This window comes from Muntiacus reevesi, chromosome X (genome assembly GCF_963930625.1).
Source record: "Muntiacus reevesi chromosome X, mMunRee1.1, whole genome shotgun sequence".
Lineage (NCBI taxonomy): Eukaryota > Metazoa > Chordata > Mammalia > Artiodactyla > Cervidae > Muntiacus > Muntiacus reevesi.
The window spans coordinates 146,558,859-146,572,166 of NC_089271.1; the positions used below are offsets into that span (position 1 = coordinate 146,558,859).

At 54.4% G+C, this 13,308-nt stretch overlaps 1 protein-coding gene across 4 annotated transcripts in view; it reads left to right on the forward strand.

Annotated features, from left to right (window-relative positions):
• ATP2B3 (ATPase plasma membrane Ca2+ transporting 3) overlaps positions 1 to 13,308 on the forward strand; it is a 61,249-nt gene that overhangs the window by 39,176 nt on the left and 8,765 nt on the right. For 3 of the 4 annotated variants that reach the window (XM_065915995.1, XM_065915996.1, XM_065915998.1), the window contains 5 exons: positions 578 to 791; positions 1,524 to 1,735; positions 2,899 to 3,006; positions 4,285 to 4,467; positions 9,444 to 9,597. In XM_065915995.1, coding sequence (XP_065772067.1) covers positions 578 to 791; positions 1,524 to 1,735; positions 2,899 to 3,006; positions 4,285 to 4,467; positions 9,444 to 9,597 — 871 coding nt within the window. The remainder of the gene's footprint in view (positions 1 to 577; positions 792 to 1,523; positions 1,736 to 2,898; positions 3,007 to 4,284; positions 4,468 to 9,443; positions 9,598 to 13,308) is intronic. The other variant, XM_065915999.1, reaches the window with a different exon arrangement.

Genomic DNA, 13,308 nt, shown 5'->3' on the forward strand with positions numbered 1-13,308 from the left:
CACTCCACTCTCCTCTCCCCCCGCCCCTGGCACCCACCCATTTGCTTTCTGTTTCCATGGATCTGTCAGTTCTGGAAGTTTCATAGGAATGGACTCCTACAGGGTGTCCTTGGTGTCTACCTTCTGTGAGGCTCATTTTTAACCAACAAGTCAGAAGTGATGAGGAGGAAGGCCCAGTGCAGTTTCTGCCTCTTCCTGGCCCATGGGCATGGGAGCACAGGCGAGCACCCATCCATCATGCTCTTTTATGATCTGGGGCAACTGACAAGGGGGTAGCAACCTCCTGCTAACAATTGGGACCACATCTTCTACATCAATGCCAGCAGGTGAGAGAAGAAGGGAGACTAGCAACATTTTAAGAGCAGCAATCTGAGAGCCAGTGAAAACTTTCTGCTCACCTTAAGGAAACATAGGGATAGAAATGTCAGAATGTTACAGGAAAGCTGGATTTGTTGCAATTTCACTTGAATTAAATTCCAGTAACATTGACCCCTAGCTGAGTTTCTTCCCACGGGGTGGGGGGGGGGGACAGTGAGGGTTCCAGGCCCATGTTGGGGTGACTGGCTGCTCTCTACAGGACTCTCCTCTCAAAGCCGTGCAGATGTTGTGGGTGAACTTGATCATGGACACATTTGCCTCTCTGGCCCTGGCAACAGAGCCACCCACTGAGTCGCTGCTGCTGCGGAAGCCATACGGCCGGGACAAGCCCCTGATCTCACGGACCATGATGAAAAACATCCTGGGCCATGCCGTCTACCAGCTCACCATCATCTTCACCCTACTTTTCGTCGGTAGGTTAATCCAGGGCCACATAGGCTCTGGTGGCCCTGTGTAGCAGTGGAAGGGACAGGCACTTGGGAATCTGATTTCCAGTGAGGACCCCTCAGCCCTCACCTCACTGCTGTCCTGGGAGTTTTCTTCTGTGTCTGGCATCAGCAACTTTTAGGTGATTCTTTTATTTACATGGAGTGGGATCGTCACTTCTGTTTGTGGCCTCTCTGCCTGACATCAGGGGGCTCTCCATGGGTCAGGTGACCCTTGGTAGCTCAGCTTTCAGCACACATTCCTGGGAGCAGACTTGAAGCTCAGTGCAGGGATGGTGCTGGCCAAAGGTAATAGTCACGCAAAACATCTTTTGGGAGCACCAAAAGACAGCCCCTGGGGGTATTCTCATGGGACCTTTCTGTGCCATCTTGGGAGCAGAAGCTGTTCATGGCTGAGCCAAGGTTGGTCCTTGTGGCAGGACAGGCAGGGCAGAGGAGGGTCAGGCCTACCCTGAGACTTCAGTTCCCATTCCTTCCCTAGCTCAAGCCAATGTGCAAATGGGTTACAATGTCTTCACTCATGTCCTGGGGACACTCCTGTCCTGGGTGACAGCTCCCCTGGTCAGGATCCGGCCTTTGCTGTGACCTAATGTGGGTTAGCCCAGGGGGCTGGGGGACTCATGACTTCCCCCTGTATCACCCGATGTGAGGTATCACCCACCTGGGTCCGGCTCTCCTCATGTGGCCCTGGACTTGCAGGGGAGCTCTTCTTTGACATTGACAGTGGACGGAATGCTCCCCTGCACTCGCCGCCCTCCGAGCACTACACCATCATCTTCAACACCTTCGTCATGATGCAGCTCTTCAATGAGATCAACGCCCGCAAGATCCACGGCGAGCGCAATGTGTTCCACGGCATCTTCAGCAACCCCATCTTCTGCACCATCGTGCTAGGCACATTTGCCATCCAGGTAGGATGGGCGACTCCACTGTTGGAAAAGGTGGGGGAGAGGGGACCATCACCCGACTCTCCACACCAGCCTTGGCTTCTCTGCCCCTCCTGCTCACATTCCCCGATGCCCAGCCCTCTGAGCATCTTCATCTTCAAAAGCCCTGGCGTGGCCCCAGGCTCACCTGTTCAATTCCAGAGGATTTCAGTGGATCTTCCCCAGAGCTGACCTTCTCACAGGTTACTCCACATCTGCCACTCCCATGTCTAGCACTCGATTCCTTGGCAAGAGGCCACCCTAGCTCCAGAAGTTTCCTGTGGCAATTCTCCCTGTCAGGCTGGTCACTCAGCTCTCCAGGAGGTGCTGAGCATTCAAAACCACAACATGCTGATAGAAAATGTGAGGCAGAGCGAGGCCAATAGGCCAGGACAGTGTTTTTCTTGCAGTTTTCAGAGGAAGGCCTGCCACACCACGGGAACACCTGGGAAAGCACCTGGGCTTCTCGGGAGGCAGAGGGAGAGTGGGGAATGGAGGCAGGACCTGTGAGGTTGGGGGAGCAGGCTGAGGGTCTGATGGTAAGAACAATTTCTGGGCTCTGGGGTATAAGGCTGTCTACTTCATGGTCTAAGACCTGGCCCTGGGTGGTTACAGCAGGAGGACCCTGACCTGGAGGGTGAGAGTCCAGAACAGAGGGAGTTGGAGTGCAAGCTCAGGACCAGTTGGTCTGGAGTTGGAAAGCTCACCCTTGGGAAGAGGCTACCTTCCATGGAGCAGTGATGAGGCTGCAGGAGGCCCATTGGAGTGTCCAGCACCTAGCACATTCAAACACCATGTCCACAGATGCTGGGGACTTGGCTAGCATGGCCAAGACACACCTGCATGCTGGAAAGAGGATGGTCCGGGACACCAGGGTCAGCAAGCTCCTGGCAACAAGCAAGGCCCTGAGCCCATCTGTCATGGCACCCACGGCCTATGGTCAGCTGGTCTGGGAAGCTTCTTTCAGCACTGATTGAGAGGGAGATGAAGAGAAGGAGCCTGGAGAAAGGAATTCTCCCATGAATGGCCTGTCTATCTGGGTGAATCAGGAGCCCCTCTGACTCCCTGAGCTGGGCCCACAGGCAGGGGGTACCCCGAGGGCTAGAGGTGCTGACTGGACCCACCTCCTGCCCACCCCTCTCCCACAGATTGTCATCGTCCAGTTCGGTGGAAAGCCCTTCAGCTGTTCCCCGCTGTCCACGGAGCAGTGGCTCTGGTGCCTGTTTGTCGGTGTTGGGGAACTGGTTTGGGGACAGGTAAGCATCTGCCTCGGCCACTTTTCCAGCCCTGTGCTTCCTTCCCAATTGTCTGGGTAAGTGCAGACAGCCCAGGGGCTCCTGTCTTTCCTCTGGGACAGGCCATGACCTAGGTGCAAAGCCACAAGTGAAAGCATCAGTGGAGAGCATGCAAACGACCATGGCTGGGATGTGACAGGCCCTGGTAAAACCACTTGCCACTCCCTTTTATACAGTAGGAGTTGAAAATCGTGCTTTAGAATTGGGTAACTTGGAAGATGCTCATATATTTGAAGCTCCACAACACCTCTCTGAACCTTCAAGAGGACAAGAGAATATCTCAAGGGAAATGAGGAAATCCTCTGAGCTGACAGAGGGCAAGTCTCACACTTCTGGCTCTGTGGCTGCAGCTAAAGCTAGTTCCTAGTGCCAAAGGTTACATTAGGAAGAAGGGGCCTGGGTACTGGGACTGGGCAGAGGCCAGGAGGGGCCAGATCAGGCCCTGGGAACACAAGAAGCCCCTAAGGGCATTTCTCCAGAGTTCTAGAACATTGGTGTAGGAGGCTGAGACCAGCATGTGCTTTACCCTGTGTCTCAGGCCACCACATCAAAGTATCATAGACCAAGCAGCTTCAGTGTCAGATGTTACTGTCTAGAGGCTGGACATCCAAGATCAAGCTTACATAGGGCAGATCCAGGAGGGTGGCAGGCACAGGCTTCCAGGTCCCCACCACAGGAGCTGCCAGCAACTTGATTTCTCCCAAAAGTGACATGTAACAACATGCACAGGTACCACCACCAGGGAAGTTCCCCTGAGCAGTGCCATCTGGGGACTTGAGGGGGAGTCACTCCTGGAGGCCTGGAGCACCCATGTGGCTCACCTCAGTTTCTTGATCTCTGAGCCCCAGAAGTCAAGCTGGTATATGAGGTCTAGGGCCCTGCCGGAAATCACGCTGCCATGATTTCCAGTGGCATAGACCACTGGCCCTCAGCCCCGGGCAAACCAAGACCCACTCATCAGGCAGGGCCCTAGAGGTCTCCTCCCAGGAGCCAGGCCAGAGCCAGACCTTGGTCTGGTAAGGCGGAAAAAAAGGTGACATGCATTGCGCCTCTGGGCACTGCCCCCTCACTGGGAGGAAGCCTTGAGAAAGTAGCCAAGCATGGTGCAGGGCAGGCGAGGGGAGCGGCCTTGGCCTGGGTCCAAGGGAGGTGGGCAGTATGTGTCCCTTCCCGGCCCCAGCAGTCCTCCCACTTCTGACAGTCACTTCTGCCTGCTGTCCCTCACCTCCGGCAATCCAGGTCATCGCCACCATCCCCACCAGCCAGCTCAAGTGCCTGAAGGAAGCAGGACATGGTCCCGGGAAGGATGAGATGACTGACGAGGAGCTGGCTGAAGGAGAAGAAGAGATTGACCATGCCGAGCGGGAGCTCCGCAGGGGCCAGATCCTCTGGTTCCGGGGCCTCAACCGGATCCAGACACAGGTAAGCCACCGGGGGGCTCAGCCACTACGACTCTCCTGCCTTGAGACAGGGGCCAGCAAGCCAGAGGTAGAGAATGGGTGAGGTGAGCCCAAGACCAACAGGGTGGCCCTGGGGTCTGGTCGCCATGAGCGCAAGGGCAGTTTCTGGCAGTGCCCAAGGACAGAATGTCACCGAGAAGGCCTCTCCCTGCCTGACACCCCTTTAGAGCCCAAGTGGCCCTCCCCAGAGTGGGTGCAGGTGGCAGCTAAGAGTGTTTGCTGTGACCAAGAGCTGTGTCTTGGGGAGGCGACGGCACAGGCCACCTGCTATTCAAATAGCTAGAGACTTGTTTTATTTCCTGGGGGTGGTCCCAGGTCATGGGAAAGGGACCTTCTCAGGCTGAGGCGGATGCCCACTCCAAGTAGCCTTTGATGAGCTCACCATTTATTGGGTTATATTGTGAATTCTAGGGAAAGACTTCATTGGGAAGCACACTCTGGCCACCAAGGTGGTCCATTCTGTTCATCCCAATCTCCAAATGTCAGTGCCAGTCAAGGTCCAGGCCATCAGCAACTGTCCTCTAGAAAGTCAGACAGTCGTGATGGGTAACCCCTGGAGGCACTTGCAAAGGCTTCATGAGAGCCTGCCTGACAGAGCCACCCTCACTTCCTGCTCCCACCTCTTCCCGGCCAGCCTTCTTGCCAGAATATTCCGTACTTGCTGTTTCTCCGGGTCCTTCCCTGGCACTCCCTGGTGATTTCATCATGGCCTGACATCAGTCCTCACCAAGGTCTGCGAGACGTCCTCCTGGCTTCCAAGCTGGGCCGTCCCTCCATTCCTCCTGCTGCCTCCCAGCGCCTTTCCGGAAGTGCAGTCTGCCCTGCTCTCCTGGAAACTTCCTGTCCCTTATCCCTCTTCCTTGCTTGTCACTCCCACCCCCTGCTGAGATCTTGGTCTGCCCCCGCCTCTTGGCTGTGACCCCAGCTGCTGGAAATACCATAGGTCCTGGGGTGCGGGGGAGTGGGGGCTCCCACTCCCCGTGGCCTGGCCCTCCTTGCACAGCCTCCAGATGGCGACCACCTCCTCCTCTTCCTGGCCAGATACCCAGCAGCCCTGGGCCGGGGCTCTGCTCAGCCCAGACCACAGGCCCCACCACCCCAAGCCCACCACCTCTCAGCCCCCCATCCACTGATGGATGGCTCCATCACTTCTGCACAAGCCAAGAACCTGGAGCTGCCACCGGCCCTCTTCCTGTGTCCCTGAACACTTGGGTGCATGGCCATGGCCCTTCGAATATGAATCTGCAGTCCAGCCACCGCCAGCCTTCTCTGGGCCTAGTCACCCACGTCTCTGCTTGGATTGAGGTCCGGGGTCCACCCTGGACCCCTGCAGCTCTTTGTCAACCTAGCCAGTCTGTGACACTTACCACTCCCTGCTTCTCCTGTGCATTTCCCCACTCTCTGTACCGGACCCCCAGCCCCACTGCCCTGAGCCAGCTCCAACTGCTTCTTCCACTGGAGACCCATGGAAGAGAAGAACACAGCCCAACCCCTGTTTAGACAACTTTCTGCCATGGGCCCCTTGGCCTTGACGGGGACCTCAGCCCATGGCTCTCTCTGGCATCTGCCTGCAGCAACTCACCCATCACCATGGGTTCATCCCAAAGTTCCCTCCTGGTGTGCATGGCTCACCAGCTGCTCCCGCACAGACCTTGGGGTCCTAGCCTCCAGGCGCCCCTCTCTCCTCCCCCAGCCCCGACCAGAAGCTCTCAGCCTCTCTCCTAACCCATGCGCCCTGTGCCCCGAGAATCCCTGCTGCCTTTCCAGACTTTCCTCTCTGCTTCTCCATGCTGCTGCTGTGCCTCCAAGCTGGCTGCTCTCTGGGCCCCAGGCCTCCTTAGCTCCTCATCCCGTGAAGCCTTCTCAGAGTCCAGTCCCTGCTGCCACCAGGGCACACACACTCAGGGCATCTGTGCCTCCACTTGGCATCAGAGGCGGGCAGGATGCCCTGGGGGACTTTCCAAAGCTGCAGGGTCCTGGGTCACCCAGCCTGGGATCCTATAGGGCTGGATGAGGGGGCATCAAAGAGCACCATGTGAAGGAGCTCCCTGGGGTCCCAAGGGGCTTCTCCCGGCCTCTGGCTCATGCTTCCTGGCATCCCAAGCACCAGCATGGCCAGAGAAGGATGTCTTCAGCCCAGCCATAACAGCGAGTGCCCAGAATGGGAGGAGCCTCTGATGCCAGCTGCCCAACTCTACCCTGTGGCCTCCTGCTCATCTGTGAGCCCCTACCCACCCTGTCCCGGCCCCGACCGGCTCTGGGGTGTCATGCCAGGCAGGTTGTGTGGCAGAGCTTATTCAATCCCATCAATGAGCTGAAGGCAGCCGCCCTGCCCCCATCCGAGGTGTATGGGTGGAGTTCCCTGGTGCCCCAGCTAGCTGTGTCCCCTCAGACAGAGTCTGACACTTCTGACCTCTGCTTTCCACACAGGGAAATTGGGCCCAGAGAGAAGGGATCTACCTAAGGTCACCCAAACTTGACTTGGTCACATCAAACCCGCCACGCTTCTCAAGAATGCTGAACCAATGTTACTGTAGCTCACTTTTTTAAAGTTCTTTTTTATTCAAAATACCTACTTAAAATGAGAAAATAAAGCCCAGGAAAATTAAAGTCCCTCAGGTTGTATACACCCCTAGCCAAGAGAGCCATTGTCTAGGCAGCCAGCCTATTTCTGACTTTTGCAAAATACAGAATTGCTCCCAAGATTTCAGAGGCCACCACAACTTTTTACATTGCTAAATGGAGGCCTTTCCTAACCTGCTGCCCACCCATCATGGCAGTGCACCAGCCAGGCAGGACATCATTTGAGAACGTGTAGTGCTGTGCTTAGTCACTCAGTCGTGTCTGACTCTGCACCATGTGGACTGTTTGCACCTGTGGACTGTAGCCCACCAGGCTCCTCTGTCCGTGGAATCCTCTAGCCAAGAATACTGGAGTGGGTAGCCATTCCCTTCTCCAGGGGATCTTTCTGATCCAGGGATCAAACCCAGGTCTCCCAAATTGCAGGTGGATTCTTTACTGTCTGAGCCACCAGGGAAGCCCAAGAATACGGGAGTGGATAGCCTACCCCTTCTTGAGGGCATCTTCCTGACCCAGGAATTGAACTGGAGTCTCCTACATTGCTGGTGGATTCTTTACCAGCTGAGCTACCAGAGAACCCTCATTCCAGAATGAGTCCTCAAAACTAAGGACTTGGGACTTTTCGAAGCATTCATGACATGGTCTATTTTGCATTCCATTACAAACCAAAGAGAAGCTTCAGCAGTGACTGGGCCTTGTTCATGGCCCAGTGTGGGGGCTTCTTGGATGGGGTGGGGGCGAGGGAAAAATGATGTGGTATTTTGACTGATACCATCATCTCATCGGTACACCACCTGGAGAGGCCCAATCAGAGACAGGAAAGGCATTTTTTCCTTCCTTTGTTGCCTTTTCCACAGTAAGAGTACCCTCTTGAGACAGATTTATCTCTGTAGCCTTAGAAACATCTCAACCTAGGGAAGAAATAGAAAGAGACGGCAACATCATGACATGGGTCATCTTCCTTCAGTGCACTGGGGCGCTCAGCACTGTGCCAGCCCCATGGGCACTCAGCAGTGGGCACACAACAATAAGTATCTGTCTCACAGTGCATCCAAGGGTTGAAATGATGGACATCTTCATTGTGGTTGGGATGGAGGGAGTCCAAGCACTCAAGCTGCCTTCTTCCTAGAGCTTGGCCCTATGTCAGATACACCACTGACCCTGGTGGCTACCATGTAGCCACCTGGGGACTTGTGAGCAGGGGCCATGACCTTGTGCCCAGAGCAGGCAGCCAGTGTGCTCTGGGCTCCCGAAATGCATACTGATCACATCATCTAGTGAACTCTCTAGAAATAGTTCTAGATAGGCACTTTCTAGAAATCGGATCCACTTTCTAACGCCAAAAAATTCCATAAACACACACACACACACACACACACACATAGCCCGCCCAAGAGGTCATTCCTTAAGAAGTACCCCAAGTGCGTCACAGCAGGCTGGCATCCCAGAATCTAGACAGATAGATTTCTGATAGCGGGACATTCATAGTGCCCACCCACCCACAGTTACCTGGAAACCCATGCCTGGCTTTGCTCCACCCCCAGTCCCCCTGCCAGCCAAAGGCAGGGTCGGGAAATCTGAAGACACTGTGTCTCTGGCAAGTTCACCCCCATGGCTCTTCTTTCCCAAAGGCTCCCTGGAAGCTTAAAGGGTGAGGGCCAAAGCCAAAGCCATCTTTGCTCCCCAGACCTAGCTCTCCATTTTCCTCCCACCCTGCCTGTGGCTCTGCGGGTAGGCATTCTGATAAGATAAAGCGGGGGCTTTGGGGAAACCCCTCCCCCTCTTGTAAAATCCATTCTTCCATTGAGATTTCCCTCTAAGTACCCCTCAGTCACTTGGATGAGCCACAGAAGCAGAGTGATGCCAGGTTAGAGCCATGTAAGCAAGGACGGGCAGGGAAGGGCAGCTGTCACCACCATCCATGACCTCGTTCCTAATGGGAGCATGTCACATCCTTCAGGTGTGTTGGGGCAGCAAAAAAGTTGAGCACTACTGACCTAGGATAACAAAGTATTGCCAGACACAGGTATTTATTGATGAGTGGCTTGCAATGAGCATATCGTGAATGCAAATGGCTCTCCCTAAAATCGTTTGTGGTGCACCCGATCCATCACTAATCCCCGAGTGCCCCAAGTCTTCTGATCCCAAATCATTCACTCAGCAAATCGTCTCTTGATGGATGACGCAGAGGCCGAGGGCCTCGGCCACGGTCCCGTCGGAAGCACCGCGGCGACCCCCATGAGGCTTTGCTGTCACGATATGTGCCCAGCGTGGTCCCTGTCCCCACCCAGCCCCACCCCCGTGCGATCCCCAGGACCACAGTGCAAGCCAACCTTTATCTCATTTTCTCTCCCACAGATGGAGGTAGTGAGTACCTTCAAGAGAAGCGGTTCATTTCAGGGTGCTGTGCGCCGGCGGTCCTCGGTCCTCAGCCAGCTCCATGACGTAACCAATCTTTCTACCCCTACTCACGTAATTCTCTCTGCTGCCAATCCCACCAGTGCCGCTGGGAGTGAGTCTTGAGTCCCCTTTTCTCTCATAAATGGCATCTCTAGGGAGGAAAAAGCCTCCAACTCTTCCTTCTCTTTTTTTTCCAGTCTTGCATCCTCCGCGCACCGTGGCTTTTCCGTTCTTTCTTTATTGCCCCTTTCAGTCCTTCCCACCAGACGGTGTGTCGCTCCAAAGCCATAGCCTCTTATGAAATGTATTGAATCCATGGCACTGCTGGACCTTCGTTCTTTTCTTTGTTTGGTTTATTTTATTTTATGTTTTTAATTTTCGTTTGGTGCTCCTTCTGTCATTGGTTTTCTTTTCTTGAACTGGTCTGCCTTTGCTGATGGTTCTTCACTTGGGCCGTATTCTGGTGGCGTTGGGACTCGGTGGGGACTTGGTCAGTGTTCTGCGGGGCAGCATGATGTTGGCACGCGGGCTCAGGGCCATCTCCGGGACTCGAAGGAGAAGCCTTTGCAGCATCTTTCACAGTGGAAGAACCCAGCCCACCCACTGGGGACTAAAGAAACAGCTTCCAGAACTCTCCTTGAGGTGGTTTCCAAAGGCAGTAGACCTGAGCCACCAGGCATTAGAGGTGTCCCCAGGAGCCCTCCTCATGCCCCAGATCCACCCTCGGCCACATTTCCATTTGTCCCCAATGCATCTTTGCTCTTTCCAAGCAGGCTTCAGGATTGGAAGGTCTTAACCTGATCTGGTCCGTACTCTCTGTCCTCCTTCCTTCAAGAAGTTGGGAGACATTGATTCCTTGCTATATGTTCCACTGAAAACTTCCCACCATGTCATCACATTTAGAAAGGAACCCAGGGGCGAACCTGAAGAGGTAGAAACTTCCACATTTGCTCACATTTCTTCACAAAGGCAAAGGAAAAGCCATTGGACCATTGAATTCACTACCCCATGGTCCCCCAAACGACAATGCAAGGAACCATGTGTGCCCCCCAACCCAGGGTCACCTACTTTTCATAACAAACTTGACATTTTCAAAAACAAAACAGTAAACCTTCAGGTATGAGCCTCTTTCTTTTCCTTCCAATGGGACCTGGCAGCTCTCACTCTGAGAACACACCACTTCCCACAGACAAGAGTCGTTAACTATGCTTTTCCCACCAGACTCGGATTTTCTTTTACCTTGATTTCTTCTCTTTTCCTTTTTTTCTTTTGTCTTGTAGTTTCTTTTTGGTTTTTGGTTTGTTTGTTTGTTTTCTTCTTCTTTTTCTTCTTTTTTTTTTAGGAACTGGTGAGAGGTCCCCAGTGGAGAGTGTCCCTCCTCTTGCTTAAGATGTCGTTTCAGGCCACTCTGCCCTTTAAGGAAGGGATGTGGGTTGCACTGGTCCCCACTGGGGTCACCTTGTCCGCTTTGAAAATGTCACACACGTGAACGCACACACACACAAATGCATTCTCCATCCCACAGGCCACACATACATCCGGCTACCTAGAATGCTCACTGAGACACCCACCTGAGCCACAAATACTGGCTGATGGCCCTCATGGGTGAGCTGGAAAGCTCCAGCCTCATCCCACAGGGGAGTTGCCACCACTCCACCCAGGAAGACTGACAGGAGGCTTGGCCAGGGCCCACTGGGCAGCTGCTGCCCTCCCCCTGCCCCACTTCTTCCATGTGTTCCTTTGCCATCTCTCTCTGTGCTTTCTATCTGTCTGTCTGTCCATCTGCCTGTCTGTCTGGGTGCCTCCAGCTTCCTCCCTTGGGGCAGTGTCTCTCCTGTGTCTTCCTTGGCTCCTAGTGCCTTCCTTCTTTCTGTGGCCACGTGCCGCACCTCCCTTCCCACTGCTGGGAGTCCAGCAGTGCAGAGTAGGAGCCACTTGACAGGGACCCAAGTAGCTCCTGGCCAGAAGAAGGTTTGCTGTCCCTTCCATACCTTATGCCACTGGGAGATGAGTGCCTTCGGCCTGCAGAGGGTTCTGATGTTCTGATTCACAAGGGGTGGCCTCAAAGGCACAGCACCTCGGAAAGGACCCCTCTGCGAAGGAAGATGCTGGATGGAGGACCAGGTGACACCAGGGAACATTCCCAGATTCCAGATACTGCCCACCAAAACCGCTTCCTCCCACCATCACCACGTGGCAGGTTGGCTTGGAACTCTGAACTGGTTCCCAGTCTGAGCTTCAAAGACCCTGAGAAATCACCAAGCCTGGCACCCGCATCATGCAAATCAGGGGAAGGCTTGGTGGAGCAGAGGACAGCCCCAGGCCTTCACTCTCTCTCTCTCAGAACTTACCAGTGGTCATGGGGCACAAGGTTTCCTCGGGAAAACCTGGCTCTTTCAGGAAGTCTCCTGTCCTCCTTGCCCACCACCTGGCCAGGCCACGCCTCGTCCTGAGCACCACAGCCAGTCCCAACCCAGTGTCACTTCTATGGAGAACCTCGGGCTCTCTAGGTGGAACGCCCAGTTCAGGGTATGGACAAGGAGCCTGAAGGCCAGAATGAAACATGGCACAGATCACCCAACGCAGGTCCCAGCATGTAATATCAATGGAAGAAGTGGCCAGAGAATGTTCTCAGAATCTGAAGGGGAGGAGAATCATTCCAAAGGGTGTTTTGGGGGGAGGCTAGAGATGCAGTGATCCTTGGGGCTCAACGTGCCCACGTTCACAGCCACCCACACTTCCTAGTCAACCTTTGACCCCCCCCCCCCCAACCGGGCTCCCCATGCCCATATGTGCATGTGGGTCTTTGCTGCTCCTGGATTCGGGAGTCCTAACTCGGTCCCCACACCCCTGGTCACAGGCAATGACCTCCCAGCTCCACAATGGCCTTGGCTGCCTCCTCCTTGCTCACTCAGCCATTTCTCCCGCCTGGCTCAGTGGCTGCCCCACCACAGCCATTTCATTCTTGGCCTGACACTTCATTTCACAGGACCTCAGCCATGCTTGGCCTTGAGGCCACCCATCTGAGTGGCTTAGGGAAATGCCATCCTTTACTAACCACCTTCAGTCTTTTGGAAATGAAAGGGGTGTGAAATCCTATCCTCTGTTAGTGTGTCAGTCACCCCCATTCCTGTCCTGATTACACTCTCACACAATAATGCTGGTTGTCAGGATGCCCAAGGTAGAACCAGCCAGGGAGTGTCTATTTACTCAGGTTTACTTATGAGCAGCAAGCCCAGGGTGCCAGGTGGCTGCTCCCAGGTGTGAGGGGGGACACACAGACACACCCCAGGCCCTCCCCAGCCACACATCCAAAGCCTGTTCCACATCAGTCCAGCCATCCATACTCCAGTGTTTACTGTAGCAGGGGCAGCTTGTGAGTTTGGTCAGATGTGGCCAGAAGGACTCCCTCAGGGTGGTTTTGTTCTGATCAACCATGCCAGAAACATATCATGGCAGTTGTTTTATTTTAATTGGCTTTTACAATGTGAAAACATTCCATCCAACTTGGCAAAGCCCCACTAGGTGGGGCCTTGGGTCTTCCGTGGACATGCCCTTCTGGAGAGCAGGGAGACATGCTCCTCACATGCTCACAGAGCAGTAGTTAAGGCAGCCCTGTGGAAGATGGAGGAAGGAGTCTTGCAAGTGAAAGCTGTCTCATTTGCTGGAGTTTGCTTCCTTCTTAGGAAATGCATTGGTTTCGAGCTAACTCTGCCCTTGTGGGTTTCTGGGAATAGCGTATTGGCATTTGCAGCTGGCTCTTTGACAGTGTGCACACTGTCTCCACACTAGGAACAGTATCAACCCTGCCCAAGCCTTCGTG